General features: G+C 36.6%; 1 protein-coding gene across 18 annotated transcripts in view; it reads right to left on the minus strand.

The window, feature by feature from the left end:
- R3HDM1 (R3H domain containing 1) overlaps positions 1-27596 on the minus strand; it is a 177557-nt gene that overhangs the window by 73163 nt on the left and 76798 nt on the right. For 9 of the 18 annotated variants that reach the window (XM_047772040.1, XM_047772051.1, XM_047772050.1 and 6 more), the window contains exons 4-10: positions 16480-16521; positions 15923-16012; positions 11045-11159; positions 9917-9995; positions 5275-5316; positions 2972-3031; positions 2748-2888 (exon numbers count right to left, since the gene is read on the minus strand). In XM_047772040.1, coding sequence (XP_047627996.1) covers positions 2748-2888; positions 2972-3031; positions 5275-5316; positions 9917-9995; positions 11045-11159; positions 15923-16012; positions 16480-16521 — 569 coding nt within the window. Of the gene's footprint in view, positions 1-2747; positions 2889-2971; positions 3032-5274; positions 5317-9916; positions 9996-11044; positions 11160-15922; positions 16013-16479; positions 16522-27596 lie in introns of those variants that run through there. The other 9 variants (XM_047772041.1, XM_047772048.1, XM_047772047.1 and 6 more) reach the window with 6 other exon arrangements.

Consider the following 27596-nt stretch of genomic DNA (forward strand, 5'->3'; position numbering starts at 1 on the left):
TATGGCTGATTAGTCTTTCCTCTATAAAAATGTCATAAATTCTACTGAAGTCTCGAGACAAAAGGTTGTTGCCCTTGGAAATTATAATTATATTCAATTTCATTTTCTAAAATATATTCTCAGCCTCAACAAATCATTTCATTCAACACTTGGACTTAATACTATCCTGTTATAAAACTGCAACTGTTCTTTTGAAATATGTGATATATATTATACATATGGTCACACAGCATATTATGAATACCCTAAATAAATTTCTAAACCAAATAAACTTGAGTAATGACGTTTTCAGCAAACTTGACCAGATAATTAATTATATGTAGTACTCAAGTAACACTTCTGAATTTTTGTTTTAACCTAGTGAATTTTTAGTAAAGTACTGTATCTACCTCCTGTCAAATGATGCAAAAGATTTAAAAATGAGAATTATCTAAGTAAGCTGAAGAAATTTTTCTATTTTAAAATATACTGAGATAAGTGAAACAGAGCAGGTCTCTACGTAAAGCTACATATAGAACTAAAGAGAAAAAAAATTAAAAGAGAAAAAAGCAAGTTCATGATCAAACTCATGAGTAAAAGGCTGCTTTCACTAGGAGTTTGAAAGATTATCTATTTAGTTCTGCCAATGGCAGTATATTGTTTGTTACCTGTCACATGACTGCTCTGTTTACTTTTTTCAACTTATTTTTTTGGCTGCACCTGCAGCATGTGGAAGCTCTCAGGCCAGGGATGGAACTGGCCACATAGCAGTGACCCGAGACACAGCAGTGAAAATGCCCATCCCAACCTGTTGAGCCACCAGATAATTCCTTTATCGTCTATTTTTGTAGCTGTCCACAGTCACATTTTCTCATTTAATGAATGTTGTTACTCTAAAGAGAACTATAAGATTTAACCAAGAGCCTGGCAACTTTTCTAAGAGCAGCTGGATATCCATACCAAACAGCATTAGTAGGCATTTCAGCTAACCTTAAGACTGTCTTACCTCTATCTTTTATAGACGCCTGATTTTACTGCCCTGCAATCGCCAACTTCCCGCTCCAATGAGACACCCCAGTGGACACCGGGTTGTTGACATCCACAACACCACTGGTTCAAGGCTGGAGCGGGTAATCTGCCTATGAGGAAAAGGTAAGTTTGTTTTTATTCAATGTGGAGCAGATCTCTAAGGTTTTCTGATTTACAGCCTTCTTCATATTCCAGAAGATATAAAGTAAGAATACAGTGTAACTTCAATGATCCGAAATGTCTAGTTTAAATTATGTTATCGATTCATTCTTCAAGTATATCATACACATCTGTGTTTAGCTAAACTTTTGATTACATGGATAAAGAAAAACCTGGCATCATTTGTACCATTCAAATAACTGAGGTTACACTGTATTGAAAACCTTAGAGAGCCACCAGTCAAAATGTTAGTCAAAATGCCTGCTAATGTACATGTGCTTGGGTATCCAGCAGCTCTGAGTAATGTTGAAAGGTATTGGTTAAATGGAGTATAGTTCTAATTCACCTTCAGTGAATTCACCTTCATAAGCTCATATCTTATGGTTACTATCCTACTCTAGCCACAATTTAACTAAGAGATGAGGATATTTTAAAAAGACTAAAAGGTAGAGGAAAATTAAATAAGATTAACATTTGTAGGTAAACTTTAATCTCTAAATAAATATAGGATCCTTTTCAAAGACATCTTTTTCAGTAATAGTCATTTATAAATACTAGCTTCAGAAATATTTCTATTTATCTGACAAAATACTATTTGAAATGGAAGAAAAACAACTAAGTTCAAGTAAACAATATGGCAGCTATAAGAGTAAAGGTGATTACAACAGAAGGGATATAGGTCAATCAAATATAACCATACAAACTAAACAGTCCATAACAGAACCCTGAGAAAAGTCTAGCTTCAAGAAAAAAAGAAAAATAATGAGCTGAAAAGCATTACTTAATGGAGGCTGAAGCTGACTGCTGCCCATTTCCACAGAATATGGGCTATCACATATGAAATAAATCTAGAAAATTCTTTTAATGTGCACATTCACCACAAATGCGATTTCAGCTGAACTTAACTAGTTAGTTTAGGATTAGCAACTCTTTATCAACAGGCAAAAGAGGTACTGTAAACATACTGTAATTTTAGGTGCCTCTGCATTGCTCCCAAATATCAATACTGGTTATCTATTTCACCATACTGTAAGTCTATCACTTTTTAAAGCAAGTGACTCCTTTTTTCTCCTCAGTAAATTATAAATAGCCCAGAAGGGAACATTATGAAAAATACCAGATTAACTAATAGTCCCACTTTCCTGAGATTTGTGGGGAAAAGGAGCAGCAAGGTGGAAAAGATAGTAAATTGACAGAAAATTAATTAAATGTAAGGGTGTCAAAATTTGCTTTTTTTTCTTTTACATTTGCCTGAGGTTGGCCATAGCCATGTAAATTACATTAATTTAAACATCCCTAAGAGAACAGCTATGAAACATCACTGAGACTATGACCTCTGAAGGATTTTTTTGTTGTTATTTTTTAAAACCAATCCTCATTCATCTGTCTTATTTCCGTCCAGACTCGTAGATTTTGTACCTACTTAGCTAAATGTATTTTTTGGAACCATCACATCAGATTATCATGAAGCTGAATTAGACTGCTAAAACATGTGGAAACCCTGAGATGAGAGGTGCTTTAGAAAGATAAAATATTATCATGCACATGTATATCATATAAGTACATTTCTTGATACTTACATTCTTGTATTGCTAGTTTTGTTTACTATGACAGACTTCCCACTCTGGTCAACATTGTGGTCTAATCCAAAGTAAGCGGCTACTCTGTGTAACAGCATCCTATGGTAGGACGTCATTGGGGGGAATTTCTTACGTGGAGACCTGCAAGCAAAAGAAAAACTAACTTAGCAAATCTTGAAGAACTGTGATGACAATTTGTTTTTCTGTTAAATGTCAGGACTTACTCATTATTACCAATGAAATCTAAAATTTCTTGTTCCAATTTCAACAGCATCATTCTGTCCCTGAAACAAAATATGAAGACTCTTATATGTAAAACTTAAAACACTGAAATAATCATAAATGTTGAATTTATATGGCTAATTTTTTCCTTAAAACCCGTACACCGAGGAAGATCATAAGCTCGATGCTAGGGTATTTACATGCTTTCTAAAAAAAAGGTAATGTTTTAAAAAAGTAAAAGATGACTTTTTAAAATTATTATGGAAAACTTCACATAAACACAAGTGTACAGTATTGCCTAACTCCAATAATTATCAACATGCGGCCATTCTTAAAATACATATATTTTGATTTCCTAAGTATTACTACTCAATAAAGACAAAAGGTAGCAGGAAAGCAGAAATCTCTAGTTAGGCTCATGACTTTATCATGATGAACTCAGTAGAAACAGTACTCTAAAGAACATGGAAAGGCAGTAACAACAGGGATATTCCTATGGGAATCCAACGTTAGCATAGAGACAGAAATAGAGCACAGAAGTATGAACTGTATTACTAACTCTAATTCAGAAGGAAGGACATTTCAAATCATTCTGTAAGTTGTTATTACATACTTTTAAGACTTGGGGAGTTTTTTCCATAAAAATTAAAATGAACCAAAGACCTCCAACATGCAAAATTAATAAGGACTCCAGGGAACATCTGCATGTGTTCCTTTTGACTACTAGGATACTATTTAGTAACAAACTAGAGGTACCACTCTCCAAAGGACTTCCCTGCTCACACACCAAGAACATGGCTCAAAAGAGTATTCCTGTGATCACTGCAAATTTCACATGCATGTGGGAAAAATAAAACAAAAACAAACCTCACAGAATCTTAAAGCCAGAAGCAGCTTTAGAGATCATTCAGTTCTATTCTCGAAATTTTATAGATCAAGAAGCTAGGCCAAGAGATTAACGTTTCCCTCCCTAACAAACACTGTAGAGCAGATCTCTCTCAAGTTCTAAGAGGAAATGGTGCCCCTGTGAAAGTTGCCTGGAAGTCTACACATCAGCCCTAAGTTTGATGCTCTTTCTATATAGCAAAATAAGTCTCAATTAAACTGAATAACAGTGAGCATACATATTTTTATATTGGTTGAAAAAAGTCAAGAGAAAAACATGCCCATCCGGTGATTTCAAAACCAAAGCTGGAAACAGGGTTAGAGTTTTACACAAATTCTAGCAACATTCAAATTTGCTCCCAAATGTGCTTCTCCTGTAGTATTCTCTATCTTGGCATGTGGCACCACCTTTCACTCACTTGCCAAGTTCCTTGCTTTCACAGCTTCCTTGAACAGGCTGTTGCCTTTGCCTAGAACAACTTACATTTGTTCTTTTTCTTTCAAACTTTTCTTTAATAGCATTTATCACAATTTTCATTACATAGTTATTCAACCTATAGAGAGAAGCTCAACAAATGTATCTGTATGAAAGAAACTAATCAAACTGCGTCACCCACGTCTTTTAATATTTTTTCCTTAAACTTTTGGGGAAGGAGGAGAAATTCCACCCCCCCCAAAGGACTTCCTCACTTAACAATCAGACCTTCTCTTCATCTAATTTTGGGGGGGGGGGGTCAATTTGCCTTGAGATGAGTAATTTTTAGTAACTTCCCTAATATACAAAATCTAATTATTTTAAATTTTACTAGCCATTGATGCAAATTCAAGCTATTTTTCCCTTTTCACATGTAGATCTGTAGATTGCAGAGGATTTTCTGTTATTATCCAAACTGCTTACTATTTAAATTAAGTTCCCCTGCTTGGTTAGTAAAATGTGGAACTTGTTAGAAAAATAAAGCCAGTAACTTTCCTTAATTCTCAATATTTATACTTCCTGCCTTTTATCCACTATAGCTTAGTTCAATTTTCCAAATTTTCACATCTGTTATCAAGGTTAGATATTCTGGTAATGGCCTTAAGTTAAAATTTAATAATCCTTTATAGAAGCATTACAGATAGTACTCAAACTAACGAATCCACAAATTACTTTTCCTAAGGCATATGAACCTATAAGTAGGCACACTTACTGAACATGTTATTGTATAAACTTTAAAGGGAATTAATACATGCTATCATTAAAGAAGTAGTAAAAACAAGTATCGTAATCAAATTGACCAATAAACTACCTAAAGTTAAAAGGAAGGTGCAAAAATCTTTTAGTTATCAATGTTTTAGTCATTATCCCAGAACTAGCTTTAGATAAAGTGTACACAGCTGGTATACCAGTGGCAAATGAAAAATGAGAAAATAATGCTTTCACCTGATCCCCACCCCAATGTTCCATAGGACCTTGGTCAAATAACTGCAACAGATAAGAAATAAAATGACAAACATTACCTCTAATAATAGCAATTTCAGAAAGTATTTCAAACACAGAATAATTACATAATGTTCCCCAGAGCAGAACAGTTTACTTTTCTGGCCACATGTAAATTCCTAAGCCAGGGATTAAACCCACACCACCACAGTGACAATGTCAGATCCTTAACCCACTGTGCCACAAAGGAACTCCTGGAACAGTTTACTTTTAAAATAACACATTCTCAGGCTCTTTCCATGGGGCTGCTTCCCTCCATTAGTGATATAATAATAAAGTCCATATTGTCCATTCTTTCTTTTTTTTTTTAAGGGCCGCACCTGCGGCATATGGAGGTTCCCAGGCTAGGGGTCTAATCTACACCGGCCTACACCACAGCAACGCCAGATCCTTAACCCACTGAGCGAGGCCAGGGATCGAACCCACAACCTCACGGTTCCTAGTTGGATTCGTTTCCACTTCGCCACAACAGAAACTCCTTGTCCATTATTTCATTAGTACATTATGGAATTTACAAAAAAGGGGTTTTAAAATCAACACAAAAATAGGTGTAAGATCATGTCAGTGAGTGTAATCTGTATCTCAAACAACTTTAGGCTTGTAGGTTCTAACCTAGTAATGATTCATTGTAGTATTTGAAAATATTTCTTGAAACAGGTCAAATAAACTTTTGACATCTAAAGTTAAGTTTCTTTATTGGGTTGACAACAAGATAAACATTTAAGAATCTGAAGAAAAAGTCTGAAATAAAAGGCTAACTAAATTTTAGTGCCTGTCATTAAAAATAAATCTTCTTAACATCTGAAGAACTGTCTGAGCAGTACTCAAACTTGAAAGCTCTAGGGGAAATTGGCCAGGCTTATTCCTAATTTTGTGTCATGTATATCTGGCAATTAATTACATGTTTCATTGAGAGAACACTGAGTCATCAATTAAGCAAATCCTACTTCTCAGAAAATTTAACATTTGCTACAACTTCCTAATCCACACTGACATTAGTAAAAACTTATACATTATGGAGTTCCCATCATGGCGCAACGGAAACGAATCCAACTAGGAACCATGAGGTTGCGGGTTCGGTCCCTGCCATTGCTGAGTAGGTTAAGGATCTGGTGTTGCCGTGAGCTGTGGTGTAGGTTGCAGATGCAGCTCGGATCCCGAGGTGCTGTGGCTGTGGTGTAGACCAGCAGCTACAGCTCCGACTGGACCCCTACCCTGGGACCCTGCATATGCCACGGCCTTGAAAAGACAAAAAAAAAAAAAGACAAAAACAAAAACAAACAAAAACAAAAAAACCCACAAACTTATACATTAGCCATTACATGAATTATTCACCTATATACTTATTCAAACAAAAATGTATACACAGAAGGATTAAAGTTCTGATACACGCTACAACATGGATAAAACTTGAAAATATCATGGTAAGTGAATGAAGCCAGTCTCAAAAGACCACATACATATAACTTCATACATGAGATACCCTACATAGGGAAATTTGTAGAGACAAACTAGATTAGGGTCAGGGCATAAAGAGATGACAGCAGGAGTTCCCGTCGTGGCGCAGTGGTTAACGAATCCGACTAGGAACCATGAGGTTGCGGGTTCGGTCCCTGCCCTTGCTCAGTGGGTTAACGATCCGGCGTTGCCGTGAGCTGTGGTGTAGGTTGCAGATGCAGCTCGGATCCCGCGTTGCTGTGGCTCTGGCGTAGGTCGGTGGCTACAGCTCCGATTCAACCCCTAGCCTGGGAACCTCCATATGCCGTGGGAGCAGCCCAAGAAATAGCAACAACAACAACAACAAGACAAAAGACAAAAAAAAAAAAAAAGAGATGACAGCAAAAGGGTACAGGGTTTCTTTTTGGGGTGATGAAAAAATTCTACAATGGACTGCAGTGATAAGTTGCATATATCTGTGAATATATTAAAATTCACTAAAGTGTACACTTTAAAAATGCACATGCAGATAACTTAAAACCTTTTTCATTTGGAGAGGGAAACAAAGAACTGCACAAATGAAAAACATTTTGTCTTTTTTTTTTTTTAAAGGGTCGAACCCACAGCGTATGAAAGTTCCTAGAATAGTGGTCGAATCAGAGCTATAGCTGCTGGCCTACACCACAGTCACAGTAATACCAGATCAAGTTGTGTCTGTGACCTACACCACAGCTCATGGCAACGCTGGATCCTTAACACACTGATTGAGGCCAGGAATCAAACCCGTGTCCTCCTGGATACTAGTAGGGTTCGTACTGCTGAGCCATGAAGGGAATTTCCAAGAAAAATATTTTGCAATGCAAATACATTTATCTATATTGATATCTCTACTTACAGATTCATAACAAAGAAAAATTCTGCCTGTTTAGGATCTCATCTTGTGTTACTCAAACTAGCTATATATTTTCTACCTTCTTCCTCAACCACTGAGTTCAGGTTTCCACCATCCTACCCCAATGAAATGGCTTGTTAAAATGGCCAACGACTTCCTAGCTTCTCAATCTAACTGAACTGCTGACCCTTCACTCACTTCTAAGACAAATATTTTCATGATTCTTCTTCTATCTTTAGGACTCAGTGTCTCTTCCTTTTCATCTACCATTAATATACTGTCTTTCCATAGAATTTTGTCCTTGTCATTTATTGCAACTCTCTGGGCAAACTTCTAAGTAGCCCCTTTACTGATGACTCCTAATCGGTAACAGCAGCCAGGTTCATTTATTTGAAAACTAGAGCCTTTAACTGCTGACATACTTCATCTTGAAGCTTCCCATCAGACACCTCAAACTGTACTTACTTAGAACATATCCCACTCCATTCAGGCTTGCCCTTATTTATTTCCCCTGTTAAAGGGACTGGCTGTCTGTCCAGACAGAAACCTAGCAGCTGTTCTGTTCTACTCCAATGTCCCACTACTCTTCCATAACACCAAGTCTTGCCAAAGTACTTCTTAACTATCTTTTTGTTTGTTTTTTCCTTTTTTGGGGGGGCAGCCCCGAGGTATATAGAGTTCCCTGGCCAAGGATCAGATACAAGCTGAAGCTGTGGCCAACGCAGGATCTTTAACTCACTGTGCCAGGCCAGGGACTGAACCTGTGTGCAAAGAGCTCCAGAGATGCCACCAATCCTGTTGCACCACAGTAGGAACTCCTTTAACTATCTTTTCAATGTGTCCCTTCCCCTCTATTCTTCCCTATGTTCTCCTACCCATACTCCCTGCTTTTGATCTAGGTCCCCCTCATTAATGAAGTAATATTTCTAAGATGCAAATCGCATTGTGGCATTACCTGTTTCAAATTTTTGTTGTAGTCCTCAACACAGCATGCCATACTTGGTATCATTTAAAGCACTCTGAATTCAAGGCTCAGTTCAGGCATTACCTTTTCAGTGAAGCCTCCCCACATCAAAGGATGTCTTTCAGAGGTTGGGATCCCCACCCTGTGTTTTTATAGCACTTTGAAAAACTTATTTTACAACATCTATTGTTTTAATTATGTATCATGTGTTTTTTTCCTAGCACACAGTGAATATTTTAGGGTAAGAGATTATATATTTTGTTCATCTTTATATTTACAATATTTAGCACAATGACCAATTCTCAGCAAATGCCTGTTCAATGCACTAATGAATTCATCTTTTGGTTGGGACCACTGAGAAATAAGCTTGTAATGGAAAGAAGTAGTTATACAAAGTTGATTAACTCCTTCCTCACCTCACACCTATACTGCTTTGGCCCCCACAACGAGAAGACCACTTTTCATTTTGGTGGTTCTCCTTCTGGGGTTAAAAGTAAAACAGAAAATCAAGATGGTGCTGAAATGATAAATCCTGAATGAAATTAAAGGTTTATTTTAAAGCAAGAGAAGCCTTAGTTGTTCAGGTTTTGTTTCATGTGCACCAATCCAAGGAACAGAAAATTTTACAAATTTTAATGATCCCTCTGAGAAGCAAACATCTGGAGGAGGGGTTCTTAAACTTGGCGTCCTCTACCCCATGAACATGTTGGTCAGAAATTTTGTGGATAAGCCTTTTTGTGGAGAGAATGCTTCAATGGGGTCAATGATCCACCCAAAAGCTAAACTCCATTTATCTAGAACCCTGGCAAAATGAAGGATTTCAGTTAAAGTAGTGACTCAAATAAACACTTTAAAAATCTTTGGGTTGGAGGTTTACAAACTAAACAAGAAGAGACAACACCTGTCCATTCAATTAAGTCTAAAAACTTATAAGAGAATACACTAAGTTATTTGGTTAAGTGCTTTATCATGAGGTATATTTCTCTCTTACTTCATGATTTATGAAACCTCTCTATCTCAATTAAGAGTAAAAATATCTTGGTGATCCTGTATTTCCCACAGTTCCTACAGAGTAGTGTATGAGTTATTTTTATATCATGGTGATATACATAACGCAAAAAAATATTTATACATGTGCATACAGAGGCCAACATCACCTTAGCCCTAAGAAACTAAAATGTTTCTGGTGTATTTCAAATATTTTAATCTTATTCTAACTCAGTAATGAAAACACATATAACAAATTTCTGGTACTAGAGAAGCAACATAAACCTTAAAAATTTAATTTTTACCTGGGATTGTTTTTTAATGTATTTACTAAAAATTCATGTAGATCTATGCCAGTTGAATCAGTATATTCTTGACTGGAATCTAAAAAACAACAACACAAAAACCCAGTATAAAGTTGTTTGAAACAAACTTCTTTCCCTTTTACACATGATGCATATCTTAAATAAAATGAGTTGCCCCACAATGAAAAAAAATTGACAAAGTAGGAAAATGAAATTAATGATGCATTCAGATGACCACAATTTTTCTACTCCCATATAAAGAGCATGACATAGAGTTATATAATTGCATGTTTACGTACATTCTTAAAAAAAAAAAAAAAACCTCTTCAGTCAAATGCGCCAGTTTAATTTTCTCTGAATTCTTGAAGATTCTTCTATATACAAACCATATTCCTCATATTCAAAATGCCTCCTTAGACAAAAAATCAGGATGATTTAGACAATTAACTAAATTTGCAGCGAACTGAGTCTGCTTAGTTAAGTTGGGAATATAAGCAGAGGTGATAATGCTAAAATTACCATCTATTTAATTAGATTTGATCAGGTCTATCATCAAAAGCTTGCCTGCAAAATATTTTCTACAAATATTCATGTTTATTTCTTGCCCTTATATAAGTAATATCCTTTTCCTGTTTATAAAACTGGTCAACATAACTGGGTTTATAAATTAAAGAAGCATTTTTATAGACTTGCAGTGATATATGATTAAATCCCTTAAAAATCTGTTATAAAAGATAAACATTCTGGGTTTATAAGAATATTCTTACTGAATACTAAATATTTTGGCATCAGCTCTTTGTATCATAAGGAATTAAAAAAGTAAAAATATTTTTAGTGGAATCAGTATTCAAATTGTAATGATTCCATTATACAAGAGACAGACCAATAAACCATCATGACAATCATCTTCCTTGGTGATTTGGCATGTGCTGCAGGTTTCTGGCTAAAGCATCTTACTGATGTTCAGAAGGGTGTTATGCCATTTTGCTCAGAACTCTATCATCCCTTCAGTCTATTTTAGATCACGGTAAACAGAGACATACTATATATAATTACTCGAGGGGTAAAGGATGGAATTATCGACAATGAAACTAAAATGTTTAAAAAACACAGAAATAAATTGCAAACCTCTTGATAACATTTTTCTGGGCAACTTATCACTGGCTTTTTCTTTTTCTGCTTCATCTTTTGTGGGCTTCTCCTCTTTTTCAAATGATTGTGTTAACTGGATCTGAATTTTCTCCTGTTGGAAGGTAAGATCACTTATTAAGTGAAAATATAAAGTGACTCATTTAATACCCCACATTTGTATCCTTTGAGTAAGAAAAAATTGGAGGAAAAAAGATTTTTATTTTATCCAATTACATTCTTCAAACAAGAATATAACTTAAATTTTACCATTTTAATTAAGGTCTTGATAAAAAATGTTAAAATTAATGTTTTGAGTTGAATATATCAATTGAAACACATTCTGAAAATTATCTTAGACAAAGTAAATTTTTAAAAAATAACAGTTTAAATGAATCTACATGTAAAACCCTTGGAGGATCAGAACAAAGGTCTTTTTAATCTATTTTTGCAATACAGATGCCACAGTCAAACAAATGTACGATAGTAACCATCAATCACAACAACAGGAACATATGAGTGTCAGGTCAACACTTATCAAAAAGCATTTTTTTTGAGTATCCATTATAAGTTCATATTACTTCATTTTCTTGCCATATAAAACTGTAAGTAAAAACTTTCCAAAACCAAATCCCCGAATTTGATCATTCTCTATTTGAGATTACTATTACGGTTCCTCCTTCAATCACCATCAAGTTGTTCTAGAAAGACTTCAAACAAGATTGTTCTCCTTAGTGATACTGGAGATACTTGTGAATATTCCCCAAGACTGAAAAGAACAACTAATTCTACATTTTATTTATTTATTTATTTTATTTTAATTTTTTTTCTATTTCTTGGGCCGCTCCCGCGGCATATGGAGGTTCCCAGGCTAGGGGTTGAATCGGAGCTGTAGCCACCGGCCTATGCCAGAGCCACAGCAACGCGGGATCCGAGCTGCATCTGCAACCTACACCACAGCTCACGGCAACGCTGGATCGTTAACCCCCTGAGCAATGGCAGGGACCGAACCCGCAACCTCATGGTTCCTAGTCGGATTCGTTAACCACTGCTCCACGACGGGAACTCCTACATTTTATTTTTAATACAATGTCATTACATGAAATTTCAGAATCCAAAGGAATTATCAATCAATTCATATAGCCCTAATAGGTAAAAATCATGTAGCTGTTTGTTCCAGTAAAGTTATAAAGAAAGGCAGAATAACTTCCAGACCATTTCTACTAAAGATAAAGGTGTAGCCTATTTGTATGCTAAACTATTGTATACAGTTGTTCTTTAGTGATGAAAAATATTAATCAGACCATTAGTTTGCTTTTCTGGGTGAGGGCTATTGGTGGTGGCACGTGCAATAAATCAATATTGAAGGGGATATACATTTCAGGATTCTTAAACTTGCAGCCACCAGGATTTCTATTAAACATTTTCTTCCACATAATTTTTTTTCAAAATAGTATTTGGCACAAGAATTTCAGATTATAATACATATATACATATGGGATTGCTGACTGCTATTTTCATCCCCCCCCCCCCCCCAATTCTGCTTCTCATTCCATCTCAATTCAAAGTTGTGCTCAGAATATAGGGAAAAACCTATGTGCTGGCAATTTTCACTGAAATGATGAACACTTACTTTATGCCCTCCTTTGACTTGCTTACCAAACTTCACACATTAATTAACATCATACATCCACCAACCAGTCATTTTTCTCATTATGACTCGATTTCTAATCTACATTCCTTATTCCTTTCCTAACTATAAAATACTACTTGAAAATGAATACCAGAACTATGTTTTAGAAGTATTTAGTTTTCCTGACTTCTAGCTTCTACCCCTGTTACTCAGGGATAATCTATGAAATCCAGGCTGGAAAAAAAGATTTCACATTTAGAATTTCACCAAAAGTCATTTCCAATGACTTATCAGATTTCGTTTCTAAATTCTCCTTCTAAAGTCATACATTTTAATTATAGATATTAAACTATTTTATCAACATGAAGTTTATTTAAAAATCTAATAGGTTTAATGTACTGAGGCTTATCTTCAGTGTGTACTGAGAAATACTTTAAATGCCGATGTCCTCATACATGAACTCTCTTGACTATAAAAAACTGAAGTGGTAGCAGTATCTCCAAAGGTAGCTGTAATTCCTTTACTCTTCAATCTGTCATTGACATCAGTTATTGAGGTTACTTTCCTCTCACAGGCTGTCATCAGACACAAGTGACATTTCTCTTTTAATTACCTCTCAACCTTTCGAATAATGAGTATTATCCCAGATTAATTCCTCAAAAATCATATTCTGAAGCAAGCATTATTAGTTGGGAAGTGTCTCTACTGTTAAGGATTAAATACCAGCACATTTTATGAGAAATAATTTATTTTCCAATTCCTGAATTCGGGTGCAATTTAGTTAACTCAAGACTTAGAAAAAGACTTTCTACTAAAAAAGAATATCTTTTGTTCAGAGAAGTTAATAATAGGTTATTATCCCAAAAGAAAAAGTTAAATGTATCCAAGAAAAATTGAGAAAGAATATATTAAGTGGAATAACTGAATTGTGGCATAACCACCTTATTCATTATCCATATGCTATAACTCTGCTTTTTTGGAAACCATATATATCAATATACAAGATATATTCCTAATATTACTCACTAGCCAAATTTATTTAGTACTGTAAGAATCTTCTCCCCTCTTCCGCCTCTAGCAATAATTTTCAGATAGGTAAAATGTACTGAATAAAACCAAAGATCACGTTTGTTACAGTTTTTCTCAAAAAGAAGACACTTCTGGATTAACAGTCTTTTGAATGTCTGATCCTCCCTTCCTCAATCTCCTTGGACTAATTACTCCATGAGGCTAAGACGGTATAACATTTTGTTCAACAAAATGAAGAAATTAATTTTCTTTTCTTTTCTTTTTCTTTTTGCTTTTAGGGCCCCACTTGAGGCATATGGAGGTTCCCAGGCTATGTCTTTGACCTACACCACAGCTGACAGCAACGCTGGATCCCTGGCCCTTTGAGCGAGGACAGGGATCAAACTCACGTCCTCATGGATGCTAGTCAGTTTCGTTTCCCCTGAGCCATGACGGGAACTCCAAAGAAATGAACTTTCAAAAAACATTACACTCCCTACTCCTCCACTCTGAAGAAGTATACTCTTTACTCTGAATGCAAAGAATTTTTAAAAAGTGCAATTGCAAAAGACAACTTCATTAATTTTTTTCAGAGTGTATCACAACTCTTTGGCCTCATCAACAACCATGCAAAAGCCAAAAGTTAACATTTGAAAATGTTCTCCAGGCAGTAGTTCTTAGTAAAATATTTTGAACTGGATTTCTGCTTTTTGGTAGAAAGTCTGTTATTTTATTGCTAAAAAATATCTACTGTATAAAATACATAGTTATCTTATATTTATGTAGTTAAATTTTAAATAAAAATCCCAAGTAAATTTTGAACCCTGTGTTCCTGACACTTGACCTTCAAAGGAAACTCTAAGTATTTTTCAATGACAGTAAATAATCTATTAAAAACCCTTTGTTCTGTGATAATTTACAAACAATTATAGTGCTTTTAAAAAACAGAACACACTCTAAACATGTGACAACTATCTTCAGTATCTATAGTAGTCTTTTGAGGGCATCATCTTCTAAATCAAGGCAAAGCGTAACAGCCTTTGCTTGAATCAACAAATGCATTGGTATTAAAAAAAAAAAAAGGAGCCACAGCCTGTGATGGCTTCTTTTTTTCTTTTCTCAGTCATGTTTCTTAATCACAAAATTGCCTTAATTCTTTGGACACCAACTACTGGAATATAGGAGGATTTTAGGTAATTCAAACTCTTAAAAAGTCAACAAGCCACAAAGTTATCACACTGATAAACACTGGAGAGGGTCCAAAAATATTTTCGTGTACAAGTCCAAATATAACATAAGACAAGATCGATCCAAAACTGAGATTAACAAAAAAGTAGGAGTTCCCGTAGTAGCTCAGTGGTTAACGAATCCGACCAGGAACCATGAGGTTTTGGGTTCAATCCCTGGCCTTGCCCAGTGGGTTGGGTATCTTGCATTGCCGTGAGCTGTGGTGTAGGTCACAGATACGGCTCAGATCCCAAGTTGCTGTGACTGTGGCATAGGCCAGTAGCTACAGCTCCGATTCAACCCCTAGCCTGGGAACCTGCATATGACGCAGGAGCAGCCCGAAGAAAGATGAGAAGAAAAAAAAAAAGTCATAACATTAAAAGACTATTAAAAGCAAACCAAACTATTTGCTTGAACCTCAGTAGTTTTATACTTTAAAAGTCAAGCACAGACAGAAGAAGAATTAGAAATATTAGACAACTATTAGAGTCAAGCTAAAAGAAATTGGTTTTACCATGCACTCAGGTTAAGTAAAAATGGTATACATCAAGCGGAAGACCTGGGTAGTCTTTTTGTCACATACAAGCAGTGTTTGACAAACTTCTAAAAGCCAAAATCAAAAGGGCAAATTTCATCAAAATCACATTAACTGCAAGTGCTACTTTAACATTAACTTTTCCATAATAACTTATGATTCTCTTAAAGCCATATTCTCAATTAAATGATCCCTAAGTTTTTCCAGAGAGAAGTCAAATCAGTGTGCTAAGCCTTAGACTGACATAAGATTCTTACAACTTTTCATCTGTTATCTTAGGTGGCAAGTATTAGCAGTTTCACTTAATAAAAATATATATACCACACACATGCACATACAAGTTTTATTTAATATTATGAAAGAATATTCTCCAGGAAGTAAGTAGGTTATTCACCATATTTAAAATTTTTTGTTTTATTTTGTTTATTGTTGGTTTTTTTGTTTGCTTTTTTTTTTTTTTTTTTTTTTTTTTTACCTGGTTCTCCTGGGATATCTCTGCTGTAGGGGGTGGTGGAGATTCTTCACACACTGCAAGGCTCCGAACTAGCTTTAACTTTGAGCTTGACTAAAGAAAAGTATTTAAAATTAACACTACATTTCACAAACCTAGGGCATATCCAAAAGTCCCCTAGAGTTTCTTAACTTTCTTTATAAATAATTTCTGCCGTGTATAGATGTAAGGAAATGTGCAAGTTAAATACATCATTAAATACCACTAAAACCCTGTTATGAGGGGTAACAATACTTGCAGTTTTGAAAATGATAGCAATAGCAAGAATGGGAATAATTCCAATCTGAAAACCCAAAGAATGGTGAGAAAGCCATTTTCTCTGTAAATGAAGAACCATTAAAGCTATAAAAGCAATGCACAAAAGCGACTAGCAAGACAATAACCCCAAATAAAACAAAATAAGCTTTCTGCCCCAAACAAAATATGAAAAAACTAAACTGAATGCAGCGCTATATGAAAATAAAGATTCATCAAGCATGAAGGAAGGCCCTTGGCATGCCAGCACAAAATATTTACTATACCTTAGACCTTTTTCCTGTCTGTCCAAATGACTGCAATGGCCGCTGAATACACAAGAAAGATTTGTATTAAATTTCATGTTGAAACAGAAAGATTTCTTAATTTATAATCCTAAATCACAGAGAAACTAACTAAACAAAGGAGGGAAGAAGAGGAAATCAAAGCTGGATTCAAGTAAAAAAGTACTGATTCCTCCCAGAAACACACTTGCAGGAGGTTTCCTAAAATCCTTTTGTGGGCTGGCATGTTCTTTAAGGAAGCAAATAGCCACAATTTCTGTGTTAAGTGAGCTAAACTGAGTTTATATGGTAACTTCTTAGATAACAGCAAAAAATATATTCTTCTTTGGTATTCTATAACATACTACACTTTAACCAAGGTTACGGGGAAAAAACCCCACCAAAAAAACCTGAGGAATTTTAAGCAACTGTGTTCAGCAAAGTCCCAAACTTACTAAGGAGAATGTTTCAAAAGCCCACTGAGTCAGTACAATGACCTTGCTACTAAGCCTTTTCAGCACTGTACTTCATAGTACACCACCAGTTTATTAGCACGGAATCCTATTTGCCTGGTCTGGGGTTAAGGCAATGAAGCAGAAATGAAGAAAAGTGGGCAAGGTTCCAATGTTCATGTTCGACCTGACTGCCAGATCATCGATCACAAGAATGGGGAGCCCACCGTGGCAAGCAGCTCTGGTTTGGTTTGGGAAAGCAGCTGAAGTGCCTGTGTACTGGACCCGATAGGTATCTACCTCTCTAACCCCAAACCCAAGTAGTATATAGTCCAGGTATCCATCATTTATACTCACTAAAACCAGGGAGCCAGCTTGGTACCAAACATAAAGTCCTGAACACCTAGACTGGTATGCTTCACGTATGAAAAAAAGCCACCATTTCATTCTAACATCCAAAAGAGCCTTTCTTATAGAACCAAGGGAAATGAGAATTTATTGTGTGTCCTGTCCCCCATTTTGAGCCCAAAGATCTTGAAATAAGAAGCACCGTATTCTCAGGATTCTGACCCTGGATTATCCATACTATAAATTAGCAGTAACAACAAAAGGAAAGGAGAAAAAATACAGAAAAATGACTTTCTGTTTCTTATAAAGACAAAAATGGCACAGATGCACGCACATATGCACATGGTGGTATTGCCTATGAGAACTTCTAAATGTTGGTGCTGTCTTCTCTTCCTATTTATTCACACTGTTTTAATTTATTCAAAAGGATTTGTTACTCACAGAATTTTAAAAAGTTATGTTACAAAGAGTGAGAGTTTACAGGAAATAAAAGTTGGAGAAAATCAATAGATGAACATCATCAAAATGCATACGACTCAAAAGAGTTCCAAGGCAGCAGAAAAGAATTTACAACTGACCCCAGTCCTCTACTTTAATCCCTTGCAATTCTAAGTATCAAGGGCATAACACTTTCTCTTATGTTTTTTTTTTTTTAAATAAAAGAAATGATTAGCTGGCAAGTAAAAGCTGCATTCATACACAGGATTAGATTTAAATTTCTAGCTTTGCTTCTTTTTTATGGTTTTTTAGGGCTGCATGCGTGGCATATGCAAGTTCCCAGGCTAGGGGTTGAATAGGAGCTACAGCTGCCGGCCCAGCAACGCCAGATCCGAGCAGAGTCTTCGACCTACACCACAGAACACGGCAGCGCTGTATCGTTAACTCACTGAGTGAGGCCAAGGATCAAACTCGCATTCTCACGGACACTAGCTGGATTTGATTCTACTGCACCACAAGGGGAACTCCCTAGCTTTGCTTCTTAAGAGTAGATGACCCTGGTCAAGTTATTACAGCTAATTTTTATCTGTTCATACTATTTGTGTTAGTTCTCAAGGTTCTTGAAAAGACTTAGTGAAAGGATAGATTTAAAAAAGGGCTTTTGGGATGCTATACATTGTCCCTATGTTGGGTTTAGCATTTTACAGACTTAGACGCATGCCCTAATCATCTCAGTTTTGATTCCTAAGAACATTTTGATGAAGAATGATAAAGAGAGAAAAACAGGAGTTCCCTTTGTGGCTCAACAGTTAATGAGCCTGACTAGGATCCATGAGGATGTGGGTTGGATCCCTGGCCTTGCTCAGTGGGTTAAGGAGCTATGGTATAGGTTGCAGGTGCAGCTTGGATCCCGAGTTGCTGTGGCTGTGGTGTACGCCAGCAGCTGCAGCTCCAATTCAACCCCTAGCCTGGGAACCTCCATATGCCGTGGATATGGCCCTAAAATGAAGAAAAAAAAAAAAAGGAAAAAAAAGAAAAAAAAGGAAAAACCACAGAGAAGTATAATTATCACACTGTGACTTTATTTAATATGTTCTGAGTTCTTGGTATGCATTAGACTGTGCCAGGCACTAGGCCTACAGAAATGGATAAGACACAGTTGTTGGTCTCAAGTCTAGGATCAGAGTTAGTAAACAATCTCAGTCCAGTGCACTTCACTTTATATCACACATTTATAAAAAATCTTGTGAATCAAAAACTACTTGTGGTGGATAGAATTCCAAAGATGGTTGGGGGAATTTCTGCTTATGGCACAGCGGAAATGAACCCAACCAGCATACATGAGGATGGGGGTTCAGTCCCTGGCCTCACTCAGTGGGTTAGGATCCAGTGTTGCCGTGAGCTGTGGTGTTGGTCGCAGACACTGCTATGGCTGTGGTATAGGCTGGCAGCTGTAGCTCCATTTCAACCCCTATCATGGGAACGTCATATGCCGTGGGTATGGCTCTAAAAAAAATAATAAAAATAAAAAAATAGTTAATTAATAAAGATGATTGGTTTCCTAACATTCCCATCCTCTGGTAATTTAATCGAACACCAATCTAAATAAGGTTGTGAAGGGATCTTGCAGATGTAATTAAGGTCCAAAGTTTGTTGATCTTAAGATAGAGATAAATCAACTGGGTTTGACTCAGTCAGGTGAGCCCTCCTTTAAAAGCTGAGAACATTCTTCTGCTAGGAACAGAGTGAAGGTCAGATTCAAAGTGAGAAAGACCTGACACTGCACTGCTGGCTTTGAAGATGAAGGGGACAGGTGAGGGGACTAGGGCAGTTTCTAGGAGCACAGAGTGGTCCTTCCCAGGACCTCTAGCTGCAAAGAAATGAGGTGGTGGTGTTGATGGAATGTGGCCAGAATCATATTCTTTCCCAGTCTTCAGATAAGGGCCCAGTTTGGCCAACTCCATTGATTTCAGCCTGGAGAAGCCCTAAACAGAGAACCAGTTGAGGGAGTTCCTGTAATGATGCAGTGAAAACGAATCGGACTAGGAACCATGAGGTTGCAGGTCCAATCCCTGGCCTCGATCAGTGGGTTAAGGATCCGGCGTTGCCGTGAGCTATGGTGTAGGTCGCAGACATGGCTCGGATCTGATGTTGCTTTGGCTGTGGTGTAGGCTGGCGGCTACAGCTCCAATTAGACCCCTAGCCTGGGAACCTCCATATGCTGCGGATGCAGCTCTCAAAAAGACAATGGACCAAAAAAAAAAAAAAAAAAAAAAAAGCTCAGTTGAGACTAACCCAGTTACTTCTAGTCTATGTAACTCTGAGTTGATAACTGGGCATTGTTTTAAGCCTCTAGCTTGGTGACAGTATGCTATGCAGTGATAGAACCTAATACACTACTACATAAGTAAACTACGAAATGCCAAAGTAGTATTATTCAATAAAAATCATTTATTTCATTTCAAATAGCAAAGAACCAAAATTCATAATAAACATCAGAAAATCTGCCATATACACATGCACCACAAAAACAAAGTAGAGAAAAAAAGTTTGGTTTTAAGTAAGAATAAATTAATTTAAAAATGGATTTTATTATTTAAAGCAGGTCTTTCACTTTTCAACCCCATTTTGTTTTGGGGGGGGGGTCTTTTTAGGGCAGCATCCGCGGCATAGAGATCAAATTCAAGCCGCAGCCACAGCCATGCCAGATGTGAGCCCCATCTGCTTGTGGCAACATCAGATCCTTAAACCACTGAGCGAAGCCAGGAATTGGACCCACATTCTCATTGATACTAGTTGGGTTCTTAACCTAAGCCACAAAGGGAACTCCCGCCCCAATTTTTTTAACTGTGGAAAAATACACATGAAACTTACCATCTTAACCATTTTTAAGTGAGAAGTTTGGTAGTAGTAAATACATTCAATGTGTGTCACCATCATCACTATCCATATCCGTAACTTTTCATCTTCTAAAATTGAAACTCTACCCATTAAACAAAACTCCTTATCTCCTCTCATTCCAACCCATGGCCGTCACCATTCTACTTTCTGTCTCTATGATTCTGACTCCTTTAGGTACCTCCTCTAGGTGGAATTACATAGTATTTATCTTTCTATAGACTGGTTTATTTCACTCACCACAGTGGCCTCAAGGTTAATCCATGTTGTAACATACTAATTTCCTTTCTTTTTAAGGCTGAATGTTATTCTATTTTATGTATGTATCATTTTGCCTTATCCATTCATCTCAAGATGAATGCCATTTCTGTTGACCTCATGTTTTATTTGTGATTAATGCTGCTATGAACATGGGTGTACAACTTTTTAAGATCCTGCTTTCAATTCTTTTGGTATATATCCAGAAATTTAACTGCTAGATCACACAGTAATTCTATTTTTAATATTTTGAGGAACTACCATAATATTTTCCAGTGTCTGTACCATTTAAATGCGTACCAACAGTGTATAAGAGCTCCAATTCCTCCACATCCTTGCCAACATTTGTCTTCTATTTTTTGATAGTAGCCATCCTACAGGCAGCATCTCACTGTAATTTTGCTTGCTTTTCCATAGTGATTAGTGATGTTAAGTATCTTTCCATGTACTTATTGGCCATTTGCATTTCTTTGGAAAAGTGTCTATTCAAGTCCTTTGCCCATTTGTGAGCTGGGTTGTTTGGGGTTTTGTTATTGTTGTTGTTGCTGTGTTTTAGGAGTTCTCTATATATTCTGGTTATTAATCTCTTAGCAGATATATGATTTTCAAATATTTTCTCCTAGGCTATGGCTTTGCCTTTTTATTCTGTTGATAATTTTTTGCTGTATGAAAATTTAAAATTCTCACTAAAGTCCAATCTGTCTTTTTTCTTTTGTTACCTGTGCCTTTGGTGTCATATCCAAGAAATCACTGCCAAATCCAATGTGGTAAAGCCTTTGTCCTGTTTTTTCTTCCCCCTTCTTTTCAAGAGGTTTTGTTTTTTACTGAATTTGGTGTTCCGATTAATGAAAATTATGCTTTATAAACATTGAGTTATTACTATATTATTGTGATTTGGCTTTACATTGATTGCATATAGAGGGGAAGAAAATGGAGTTAAGGCAATGACCAAATACATTACCCTGATACAGTGCTGCATGCAGGTCAGTCATTATTCTGAAGGATAAGGTTTTTATTTGTTTTTATTTATTTTTTTGAAGGACAAGGTTTGAATAGCTTCATTCATTAAAAAAAAAAAAAAATCTCTCCTACTGGCTCACAATGGTCAGAAGCCTTTGGTAACCTCTAACTGTGTCACTTGCAAATTACTGTGCCCAGTGTCTTCTGATACGTCTGGCTGTACATGTGTTTATTTGTACATGATCAATTTCACTTTGAAAGACCATGATCCTAACCTGGGTAGGGCCATCTGTCACCTTTCATAGTATAGCATATGAGTAAAGATGGTTGGGCAGCTCAGGGCACACTGTAAGATGGTCTTGAAATCACTGACATTTCTAGAAAATTCACAGCTAATATACTGCTTAATAAATCTCAACTGGCCATCCTGGAATAAACCTTTCTGGAAGCTTTCAGCTAAGGAAAGCTTCTGTGGTATGAATCACGATAAAGAAAGATTCATGTGTTCCTACTCTCCACTCACCAACTTGATAAAGACACTGAGTATGTTCCTGAGCCAAAAGGTGGTTTGCATGCATATATGTTGCATTTTATTTCATCCTTTCAAACCTATCCATCCTGAGATCAACTGTCATTAGCCAAGTCTCACAAATTAAAAAGCAAGTCACATTTCCAGATAGGACTGCCCCTTGGAGTGTCCTCATTTCAGCAAATGCTTTATCATCTGTAAGACTCAACAAAAAGAGTTTGGGTTTATTGTAAAATGCACTGAAACACAGATGCTGCTTTTAGGGTAGTTAGGCCCAAATTAAGTTGGGAATGGTCATGATTGAGGCAGCATGTGCTTCAGAAAAAGGCTAGGGTTGAGTCCCACCTGTGCCACTGGCTCTCCAGGTAACATTGGCAATTCAGAGTAGGTCTCTGGAAAATAGAAGGCTTGCTCAGGTCAACTTTGAGCTCTATGAATCTAATTTTAAAATGGTTGGTCACAATCCTGAGCTTTTCTTGCCAATTCTGAATCTTTTTTGGAAGAAATGCATCAAAGGGCATCTCTCTGAGTATTTCTTCAGGGTCAGAGAGTCCAGCTTCACTAATCACTGGATTAGAGTAGTTTTCACACCTTAATCATTGTTTCCCTACATCAGTAATGCTGCTTTTCCCCTGGGCATCTTACATCCTCACTGTTCAAAGTACTGCCCACAGATCTGTCAATAGCCGACATTGGCATCACCTGGGAGCTTGCTGAGATGCAGAATCTTGAAGTTATCACTCCATACCTTCTTCTGTTTTGTAGTTTCACAGTCCTCACCCTTTACCTACCTTAAAGTCGTTGACTTTAAATGGGTCTGGAAGCTCTGGCTTATGGCTCCTTTCCCCTTGTGTGTGCAGTTTATAGCAGGCATCCCTAGGCACTGGAATGTCTTAGGGGTGGGGGTTGGGACTAAGAATGCTCTCATGGCTGGCCTCTTTGGTGTCCTAAGAAATTGCTATAACCAGTGTCATGAAGCTTTCCCCCTATGTTTTTTCCAGGAGTTTTATAGCTCTTGGATCTTTGATTCACTTTGTGTTAATTTGTATATATGGTGTTAGGAAAAGACTGTCCTTTCCTTCATGGTCTTGGCATCTTTGTTAAGAATCATTTGATCAAGAGTTTCCCCGTGGCACAGTGTGTTAAGGATCCAACATTGTCATTGTTGTAGCTTGGGTTGTTGCTATGGTGCAGGTTCCACCCCTGCCCTGGGAACTTCCACGTGATTCAAGTGCAGCCAAAAAAAAAAAAAAATTTCATTTGATCAAATATGCAAAGGTTTATTTCTGGGCCTCTCTACTGTATTCCACTGGCCTCTGTGTCTTTTTGCCAGCACCATATTGTTTGATCACTGGAGCTTTGTGGTAAGTGTTGAAATCATGAAGTGTGTCTCCTCCAGTTTTGTTCTTTCTCAAGATTGTTTTGACTATTCTGGGTGGTTTGAGATTCCATGTGAATTTAAGGATGAGGTTTTTCTATTTATGCAAAAGCGTCATTTGTATTTTGACAGGGATTGCACTGAATTTTTGGATCACTTTGGGTAGTAATGACTTTTTAACAGTATTAAGTCTCCCAATCTGTGAAGACAAATGTATTTCAATTTACTTATGTCATCTTTAATTTCTTCTAGCAGTGGTTTGCAGTTTTCACTGTTCAAGTCTTTCACCTCCTTGAATAAGGTAATTCTTAAGTATTTAAATTCTTATTTTTTAATTGTTATTGTGAATGGAACTGCTCTTATAATTTCCTTTTCAGAGTATTCATTGTTGATGTACATAAATGCAACTGACTTTTGTGTGTTGGCTTTGTGTCCTTTACTTGGATTATTAGTTCTAATAAGGTTTTTGTTGATGTTTTTTGGTGGAATCTTTATGGTTTTATACATATAAGATCACATCATCATCAAATAGAGATAATGTTACCTCTTCCTTTCCAGCTTGGATGTCTTCTGTTTTTGTTTTGTCTTCTTTCTTGTCTAACTGTCCTTGCTAGAATTTCTAGTACCATGTTACACAGAACTAATAAAAGCAGGCATCCTTGCCTTGTTCTTAATCTTAGAAGAAAAGATTTCAGTGTTTCACTATTGAGTATAAAGTTCTGTTTTTTGGGGCTGCACCCTCGGCATATGGAAGTTCCAGGCTAGGAGTCGAGTTGGAGCTGTAGCTGCTGGCCTAGGCCACAGACACAGCAACATGGGATTGGAGCCACGCCTGCAACCTATACCACAGCTCACGGCAACACTGGATCCATAACCCACTGAGCGAGGCTAGGGATTGAACCCGAATCCTCATGGATACTAGTCGGATCTGTTTCTGCGTGCCACAATAGGAATATAAATTTGAATGTGGGTTTTTCATACACGGGTTTTATTATTTTAATGTAGTTTCCTTCTATTCCTAGTTTTATGAGTGTAAAAACAAAAAAAAAATTGTAAAATGTTACTGAGTTTTAAGAAATGTTTTTTCTGTATCAATTGAGATAATCAGATTTTATCCCCCTCTCATTTCTATGATATACCGCATTAATTGATTTTCTTATGTTGAACTACTCATGCATTCCTGCAATAAATCCCAGTTGTTCATAGCACATAATTCTTTTAATATGCTGTTGAATTCAGTTTGCTAGCATTTCACTGAAAATTTTTACATCAATTACATTAAGTGACATTAATTTGTAGTTTTTTTCTTATAGCATCTTTGTTTGGCTTTGGTATTAGTGTAACTGAGTAAAATGAGTTAGGAAGTATTCCCTTTTCTTAAATTTTTTGGTAACTGAGAAACATTGGTGTTCTTCTTCAAACACTGGGTAGAATTTATCAGATCCATGGCTTTTCTTTCTCAAGAGACTTTTAAATTTTTGATTCAATCTCCTTATTATGCATCAATTTAGATTTTCTGTTTCTTTGTGATTTGATCTCAGTAGGTTTTCTGCTTCTAGGAATTTATCTATTTCATTAGATTATCCAATTTTTTGGTGTACAACTATTCGCAGCATCCTCCTTTAATTCTTTTTATTTTGTACAATTCATATCAATGTCCCTATTTTCATTTTTTATTTTAGTAATTTGAGACTTCTTTTTTTTTGAGTCCATCCAGCTAAAGGCTTGTCAATTTTTTTTTTTTTTTGGTGTTTTGGCATTTCTTGGGCTGCTGCTGCGGCATATGGAGGTTCCCAGGCTAGGGGTCTAATTGGAGCTGTAGCTGCTGGCCTACACCACTGCCACAGCAACACGGGATCCGAGCTTCGCCTGTGACCTGTACCACAGCTCACGGCAACACCGGATCCTTAACCCACTGAGCAAGGCCAGGGATCAAACCCTCATGGTTCCTAGTTGGATTCCTTAACCACTGAGCCATGATGGGAACTCCCAGCTTTTTAAAAATTAAAGTAGGAGTTCCCATTGTGGCACAGCAGAAATGAATCCAACTAGGAACCATGAGGTTGTGGGTTTGATCCCTGGCCTTGCTCAGTGGGTTAAGGATCTGGAGTTGCCATGAGCTGTGGTGCAGGTTGCAGACATGGCTCAGATCCTGTGCTGCTGTGGCTGTGGTGTAGGCCGGTAGCCACAGCTCCAATTTGGCCCCTACCCTGGGAACCTCCATATGCCGTTGGTATGGCCCTAAAAAAGCAAAAAAAGAAAAAAAAAATAGTTGATTTACAATGTTGTGCCAATGTCAGCTGTACGGAAACACGATCTAGTCAGATATATGTATACACACACACACACACACACACACATTCCTTTTGTCTTATTAAATTCCATCATGTTCTGTCCCAAGAGACTGGATGTAGTTCCCAGTGCTCTACAGTAGGAACTCAATGTTTACTATTCTAAACGTAATAGTTGGCATCTATCAACCCCAAACTCCCAATCCATCCCACTCCTCCACACCCCCCACCAAGGCTTATCAATTGTATTGATCATTTTGAAGAACCAACTTTTGGTTTCATTGATTTTTCTCTATTGGTTTTCTTTTCACTTCAAACAGAACTTCACTGTCATAGTAAAAATTTAGCAGCCCCATTTATCAGACTTTTACTCCAGAAAGATGCTAATTAAATTATAATTTAGAGGGCATAGAAGACCCCAATGCGTAATTTACATTGCTTGATGTTATAGGACAGGGTAGGAATAAGGTCAATATATGGGTGCAGAATATGAAACATCACTAACAGACTTTCGGTTTGAAACTAACATTAATATACTGTCAGAGGTATTAACTTCTAGGGTAGAGAAAAACAGGTTTAACTAAGTTACTTTAAATATTACTATGCTGAAGCAAGACAAAAGAAATAAATTATATTCATGGTAGCTGACTTTCACAATGATAGAGAGGAAAGTAGAGTATATACTGGTTAATTCAAAATTCCTAATAGGGAACCTACACTAATTGGTACATACATTTAAATCTGAGTAAAAATAATAGTTGCTATCTAAAATTAAACCTTCAGGCAGTATCAGAGATACTAAAGGAAGATGAAATGTCTAGTGGTATTTTAGAAAAAAGGCATTTCATAATAACTAACTCCGCATTAAGTGCTAACTCTTTATCAACCAGATTATTTTTTACCAAGATACTCTATTCCCTGTTCATAGCTAAAATGGCTGACTTTATTTTATATTAGGTGAAAACATAAAAAATTGTTTTCTATTTTTATCTACTTCCATTCCAAATTTCCATTACTTAAATCTCTTCTGTATATGCTATTTCAACCATAAGCCCCTTGCCAGACATCTTGCACTGGAGGCATCTTGGGCTCAAAATCTCCAAGCAGAGTGTAAATACACTCGCATACAGTAAATTCTTAAAAAACATTTGAATAATAAGCAGTGAATATAGATAGCATTCAGTGTATTAACATAAAACGAATTCTCATATGCTTTGCTATTCCTCCCAATCTTTATAGTCACCATGCTATACAGAACATGATGCCAGAAACCAGGCCCATTTTTCTTTACTACCAGATTTCCTTGGCATGGAATAGGTTTTCAGTAAGTATTTGGGGAATGCATGAAGTTCTCCTGTAGTATCAACAACTGAGCCATGATCCAGTAATAGCGGTCAAAACGTTTTTATGCTTACTGCCAAGGGTGACACAATAGACATGATAAAAAATGCAACACAAGCATATCTCATTTCACTGAACAATGCAGATACTGTGTTTTTTTACAAATTGAAGGTTTCTGGCAATCTTGCTTCAAGCAAGTCTATTAGCAACATTTCTCCAACACTGTT

The sequence above is a fragment of the Phacochoerus africanus genome, chromosome 3 (genome assembly GCF_016906955.1).
Source record: "Phacochoerus africanus isolate WHEZ1 chromosome 3, ROS_Pafr_v1, whole genome shotgun sequence".
Taxonomy (NCBI): Eukaryota; Metazoa; Chordata; class Mammalia; order Artiodactyla; family Suidae; genus Phacochoerus; species Phacochoerus africanus.